The 7,500-nt window shown below is 40.0% G+C and overlaps 1 protein-coding gene across 1 annotated transcript in view; it reads right to left on the bottom strand.

Moving 5' to 3' along the window:
* Positions 1-2,886: 2,886 nt before the first annotated feature.
* The window catches only part of musk (muscle, skeletal, receptor tyrosine kinase), a 55,754-nt gene continuing 51,140 nt past the window's right edge, over positions 2,887-7,500 (bottom strand). The window contains exon 17 of the mRNA XM_078286249.1: positions 2,887-3,587. Coding sequence (XP_078142375.1) covers positions 2,887-3,587 — 701 coding nt within the window. The remainder of the gene's footprint in view (positions 3,588-7,500) is intronic.

Below are 7,500 nucleotides of genomic sequence, written 5' to 3'. Positions count from 1 at the left end.
CATTATCCATTCAGGTCCATAAAAACTGTCAATACAAAAATGACAAGCTATTCCTCAAAATCTTAGTACTATTTCAGCTCTGAACACGGATATTTTCCATACATGACAGTGTGCCAAAGCAGGCATGACACCATATAGGAGCATAGCTGGAAAGAAAACCTGTTTTATTGCTTTAAAGATGTTCATCATATGAGTGCTGAACTTTGTCATACACACTGTTTATAGCATGCAATTAGGTGCAACCAAGGAGGGAACTTTGTGGGTTTTCACCAGAAGAGCAGCCTTGCTTTATGTCCAGACCCATCATTCATATTCTCTCCTGGGAAAACTATTGAAGATTTCTATTCCAAAATGCCACTGTGCATATCCATTTTCTAGTTAGTTCATATCTCTAAAATACAGATGATACACTCTGTAAAAGTATTATTATTTTGTCACCTATGGACTTACATACTATCCTTTAAAGAAGAATGTAATTTGTCATTATTTAGTTACTATCAATCATTTAGTAAGAGTAGGTGTCATTTTTTGGACATTTTGTTGCATATCTCCATTTGGAAATTTGGAATTTGGAACCTGAATAAATTCATCAATTGCTGTCAATTTCCAAAGAGTCTTCATCCACAGTACTTTGTAAATAATTTCATAGGATAACTGAAGTATCGTTGTGACAAAACTAAATCACAATATCCAGATCCAGCAGGTGATTTTCACAGATTTTACACAGGGGTTTCATATGTTTCATCACATATTTTCCCTGAAATCTATCGTCGACATGATGAATGAATGCAAAAGTGTTTGCTAACAGGATGTGATCCCGTCTCACCCACCCACTGCTCAAACGGCCTCCTGCCCAGATCTGAAACACAAATGTGTTTGATAATTTTGTTTATTTGCAAGCAAGTCAAAGAAATATCATAATTGATGGGAAGTATGTGTGGCAAAAATTGCATCATCAGTTTATGTAATTAAACAAAATAACAAAAACATAACATCACACCACATTTGAAAAGAAAAACATGGCATGCATGTCCAAGGCATTTTCAGCTGACAAGTTGATAAAAGTTTTCTCTCATTTCATATTCATCAAACACTGAATATTAATTAAATACATTCACAAAACAAACCAAAAAAAACACAAAAATGCTTTGAGTAATATCCACATGACAAATAAAACAGATTACTGATGATACATGAGTTAGCTGTTCTGAAGCTGTGGAACAATGTGACCATAATTTAATTTAAGAGTTACAATGATGCCATGGAAGAAATTAAGATCTGCGTGTGTGTGTGTGTGTGTGTGTGTGTGTGTGTGTGTGTGTGTGTGTGTGTGTGTGTGTCAGCGAGAGACTCGTTGGCAATGATGAAGCAAGTCCAAAGAATCTAACATGACTTACTCATGACCAGTTTTTTCCTGTTGTTTATTTGTTGTGTGTCAAACTGTGTGTGTCAAACACCAGGAAATAAATAATTAAAAAAAATACAAAGATCAACAACAACATAATGAATAAAAGAAAGAAAGAAAGAACAAAATGAGAATGCCCAAAAGTGGAATAGCAACTTGTCTATAAAAACAATCAACAACAATGGTTAAAGTGATAGTGTGCCATGTCAACAAGCAAAGTATAAGATGTAGGTCTGATGCAGTCTTAGCTATGGCAAAACCCCCTTTCTCCAGCACTAACAAAGTGACTGCCATTGCACAATAACAAAAAACACAGCATGTCACATTAACGTCTCGAGTCTTTCAAACACTTGGTTGCCAGACCGTTTTTTATGCCGTTTGACAGCTGAACTAAAGTGAACAGAATTTGAATTTTCCAAGCAATTCCTCTCAACGTGTGGAGCAGACGGGCAATGGATACAACAGACTGTGTGTGTGTGTGTCTTGTTTTACGATGGCTACATCTGCATGGTCAATGGCTTCAAGTGTTCAGGGGTTAAGGCTTAGGGTTCAGGGTTCAGGGTTCAGGGTTCAGGGTTTGTGTCTGTTCGTGCATGCGTTCAAACATTTTTCATGTATAAAGCAGACGTGTCTGACGGGTCTGTGCTGGTCGACGGTCAGGAGCGAAGGGTTAGGGTCTAGTCTGAAAAAACACAAGGTTCCTTACAATTTTCTTGACTTAATTAAGCATTAATAAGCAAATTATTCAAGGATGCTTACAATACACAGAGGTTTACACAAGTGGGAAAGGTCATCAGCTGGAGTCCCTTGATGGAAAAAAAAACAATATAGGCAGGGAAAGTGACCAAAAATATTTTCCCCTCCCTCCACAAGAGCCATCGAGTTGCTCTTGATTAAGGCACTTAATCCTTAATCCTGCTCCAGTGTTGATGAGAGGCCAAGATGTGAGGCAGGACATTGTTCAAAAAGAGCAAATGTGTTTAACCTTCCCTGGGTAAATAAATTTAAAAAACAAAAAAGCAAAAAGTTGTCATCCTAGCCAGATTTTTGACATTTCTGTTCATTTCTGAGACATCTTGTGAGAAAATTGGTGATGGAGGTTTATGACTTGGGCAGCTTAATTGAGGGCATGTCTGAAAGAGAGTGTATAACACAGAAATCTTGAAGTGTATATCCACCATTAGAGTCAGATTGAGAGTATGTCTTTTACTGTGTACACTCCTTTATTGTGTATGCTACTAAAACCAGGTCTGTCCAAGTGATGTGTAAAATTGAAGCAGTTATAAGTCAAAGGTGTAGTCAGGCTCAGGGTCAGGGTTCATGTCAAGTGTGTTTTGAGGCAAATACTCTAATACTCTGAGTATTCTACTAAAACTAGGTGTATTTGATGGGTGCGTGCTACAAAAAACAAAAAAACATTATACGACCACTGGGTTTTTGCGTATGGACAAAAGCCTTTTTACGAGGGAAAAGTTCAGAGGTTAGCAGTCCGGCTCGGGGTCAGGGTTCATGCTCAGTGTGTTCTGGTGCATACGCTCCAGTATTCTGTGTATGCTGCTGAAACTGGGCCTGTCCGACGGGTGCGTGCTCCAACACAGCCTCATCAGATTGTACAGCTCCAGAGGACAGTTCTCGGGGCAGGAAAGGATGTGACCGTCCCTCACGTAGTAAATCACCTCCTCGTGACCCATGCCGTAGTACGGCTGCATCCCGTGGGAGAAGATTTCCCACAACACCACACCGTAGGCCCACACGTCCGACTCGCTGGTGTAGCGGTTGTAGAAGATGGACTCCGGCGGCATCCAGCGAATGGGGATGGCGTCGTTCTCGTTGGCTTTGTAGTAATCGGCCGAGTAGATGTTCCTGGAGAGGCCGAAGTCGGCGATCTTCACCACCATGTCCTCCCCGACCAGGCAGTTCCGGGTCGCGAGGTCGCGGTGGACGAACTTGCGCTCCGACAGGTAGGCCATCCCCGCGGCGACCTGCTTGGAGATGGACAGCTGATCGGCGCAGGAGAGAAGTCCCGCCTCCAGCTCAGAGGAGAAGCTGCGACCGGATAGGCTGGCGCGGCTCAAGGTGCGCACCGATTGGGTGGGAGAGCGGCGACGCAGGAACTCGTTGAGGTCGCCGTGGGCCATGTACTCGAACATCAGGCACATGGGCTTTCCCACTGCACACACACCTGGGGGAAAGAAACAGAAGCATGATTACACTGTATGATCTACGGCATGAATACAAACATCAACAACCACAACACTGCAAAAACTGACAGACTTGTTATGTTATTTTATCTTGTTTCCAGACTTATCAAGCTGATTTTAGGATGTTTTTTTTGTGAAATCATCTCACTGCTTTTTGCCCGTTTCAACAAATGTGACTTTTTTCAGGAGAATGTAACTTGTTTCAGGTCATTTACTTGGTCAAAGTGAAATTGTCTTGGAGAAAGTTTCTTGTTTCAAGATTTTCTTCATTGTTTTATGATGATTTCTTGAAAGAGGGACATGAATCAAGTGAAATTTAAACCAGCAGGATTATCTGCCAGTGCAGTGAGATAATTTGACTAAAAATGTCTTGATAGGTCTAGAAACAAGATAAAATCACTTAACTTTTTTGGCAGTGAACTACTGAACACCACAGGCTGTCATAAGAATAGCCAACAAGACTGTTAAGGACACTTCACACCTCAATTGACGTTCTGCCTTCTGGGCGCAGGTTTAGGAAAACCTGGTTTTAAGAAATCACTCATTCCAATTGCAGTATCACTGTTGAACAAATCAACAGATAATATAGAGACATGTTTTTAACCCAACTTGTTGCTTGCAATAATGGACAATAAAGTTTTCTTGAATCTTGAATCTATAACATAATGCATGTGACGTTTTCTCACCACACACATACCCAGTGGAGGGGGAAAAACACACACATACACACATCAGTGACATCATCAGACCACGTGTTATCAACTGTGGCTTTTTTCTTCTACAGTACATCATAAAATGAGTTCATTCACTAAAAAAAGGAAAATAAATATCCAGCCTAGACATAAACACAGACTACACACAGAGTGTAATGTGTACATGCTCACAAATAAACTCACACACATAGTGGATGTACAGTGCTGCGGCGGGCGCTGTGTGATGTAAACATAGCGTGTTTCTAAAATAACCTTCGTGTTCATCTGACCCGCCTCTGTGCTGCGGGGAAACTCGGCCAGTTGGGGGAGAGGGGGGGCGGGGGGGGGGGCGGTTGCGTGATGCTGGGATTGATCCTGAGGATTTATAGAATTGGTGTTATGGTTTGATTCTGGCTGCACACGAGGAAACCTTGGTTGTGAGTTAGAAGATTTATCTATAGAGGATTATTAGAAAATTCAGCTTTCCAGATCCCCCCCAACAACAAAAAAAATATTTTTTTTCAGCCAATCCCAGTCAAATTGTCAAATTTCAGGTGGAGTGCGTCTCCAATGCACCTAGTTGTTTTGGCTGCAGCCACTCCATCACATCAGTTTCCCTGTGAATCATGAATCGGCCTTAAAGTTGAGATGAAACGGCATTTCGAGAGTATCTAACTTCCGTATCGTGACGTATTTCCGAGTGAAACAGGAAAGACAGGCGGGACATAACGTTGGGAGGAATTTGATTTGAACGTTGAAAAGTGGGCGTGTCATAACACCCGAAGACACACCGAAGTACCGTGCTGTTGCTAGCTAGCTAACTAATGAATCTTAGCCTCTTAGCTCTGTGCGCTAAAAGTTGAAGATTGATTGATGCGTGGATGTCATGATATTATTGGTTGAAATTAGTTACGGGCATGCTTACGTAAGCACACGGCATATTTTGTTTTACAGGAAGAAAACATGATTGAATTTTGATATAAGAATACAATGAAATTGATTTTTGGTATTTTTTTTGGCATATATTGTTAAATAGGTGCACAGTATGACCGGGGATGTGATCTAAAAGGGTTAAAAAGGCATTTTTCATTTCATCTCGTCTTTAAGGGAAATCCAGAGTGCGCTCGTACACCAGGCGGTACGGTAGAAGTCACACAAGCATCAGCTAACTGCAGGCTGCTGGCTGAACATCCACACAGCAGGAGGCGGCTGCTGATTTTCTAACTGTAGTGACAAAGTCAACGCATGAATTAAATATTTAGTTCAGTGATCCTCTTAGTTCCAGCAACACTTGGAGTTAAGAGGTGGAGTTTTTAAAGTCAACATAGTTTCATTCACTACAACCATGCGTCTGCACACTTCACCCCATCTAGAAAATTAAAGCACACATGTTTATTTATCCGGACGGCATGGCAAAGAGTTGCAATATTTCCGAATTTTCAATTATTTCTTCACAAATTTTCTCCCATTTTTTGGAAACTAGGGCTTAAAATGAGTATTTTAAAATATTTGAAGTATTTTAAAGTGTGCTATATGAATAAAATTCATTATTATTATTAGGTCTAGGGGACGAGGAAAAGGCAGAACGAGATGTTTTGAAGAGGGAGAGAAGGGAGGACCAGAGTGGAGCCAGGGGGCGAGGAGAGGAAGTTCGGACGTCACGCTCAGTTAGTTCATGTCCTGTAGGTCACACAGAGGGACGGCTCCCCGGGGAACCAGCTCTGATTACTGCTCTCTAGGGTGTGTGTGTGTGTGTGTGTGTGTGTGTGTGTGTGTGAGGGTGTCCACAGGGAGGACAGTAATTCAGCAGTAGCGGCCTTGGGCAAAGGTTAATGGTGGGATCAAGATGTTTCACTCTATTGCTAAATATACAGAACACAGGACCTGTCACACACACACACACACACACACACACACACATGCATGCATACTGTGGATGATGTATGTATTTTTACTCATGTTTTGCAGCATATTATTAGTCCAGAGGTGAACTGGAGGCCACGGAAATAATTGAATTATGAGACTTTGATGTCATTTGCAGCAGTGTTGTGTAGCTGTACAGCGTTAGTGCCTCACTGTGCAGGAGAGTAAAGTAAAATAAATAAATAACAATAATAATAAAACAACCAGCAAACAAACAAAAGTAAAAGTGAAGAAATACGGCAAAACCAAACACAATAACAGAGTTGTACAGAAGATAAACAAACTACTTAAATAAGAAGAAGAAAAACAAGACAACAGAAAATAAACAAGAGCAATAAAACCGCAATATGTGAATAAAATAAAACAATTAGCTCTATAAAAAGGTTTTTCTAAAAAATACGGTTTGTTTAAACTTTATTCGCTTTTCAACCGCTTGACAATAAGCAGAAGGAACATCACACTCTGTAGTTTGATGCTTCTGAAAAATCTGTAAATTTATTTCTGCTAGAGCAAAGGTTGGTTTTAAAAAATATTTCGCAACCACCGGAGTCATAAAACGGACCAAAGTAAATAAACTTCTTTCAACGCCGCCGATGACCAATGGCTCTGTTTACTCATGCATGCTGCCAAACAGAGTGTGTTTTATCTCTAAATGTTTTCCTGCAACTATATTTAGATCCGACTGGTTTGATTTAGATTAGATTGGCTTTATTAGTGCAGATAAACTTTAATAGAGGACATTTGTTTCGCTCAGGCCAACAATGGCACACTGGTTGTCAGGCAGCATTTGTTAACCGGCAAATAATTCAGACTCTATCTGTACTATCTGAGTCTACAGTAGTTTTATAGAGCTACAGTAGAATAAGCCCCAGAGAAATGACTTTCAGGAGAATTATTTGGGGCCAGATTCACAAAAGTGCTCTAAAGACAGATCTTAAGAAAGTTACCCTAAGAAGAGATTTTAGGAAAGTGCAATTCTCCAAGATTAAAGCAAAATAAGAAGAAATTTAAGAAATATTTGGATGAATATCGACATTTCTTAAAAATAGGGTTTAGTGAATAACGTTTTGTGAATTGCTCCAGAATTGTATTTTGAAATTAAAATCTCATTCAAAATATTAAACTCACAGCGTTTACATTCTGAAATGCTCAGACTAATTCTTAACTAATTCTTAATTTAAATTCATTTGTTGCAGTTAGTAAGACACAAAATCCAGCAAATATGTGCAATCAACAGACTACACATTTTTTCTAATAATCTATGGTAAAAAAAAAAAAA

Source organism: Centroberyx gerrardi, chromosome 2, assembly GCF_048128805.1.
Source record: "Centroberyx gerrardi isolate f3 chromosome 2, fCenGer3.hap1.cur.20231027, whole genome shotgun sequence".
NCBI classification, from domain to species: Eukaryota; Metazoa; Chordata; class Actinopteri; order Beryciformes; family Berycidae; genus Centroberyx; species Centroberyx gerrardi.
Note: the sequence above shows the minus strand (reverse complement) of the source record. Positions and strands in the feature narration are given on the sequence as shown.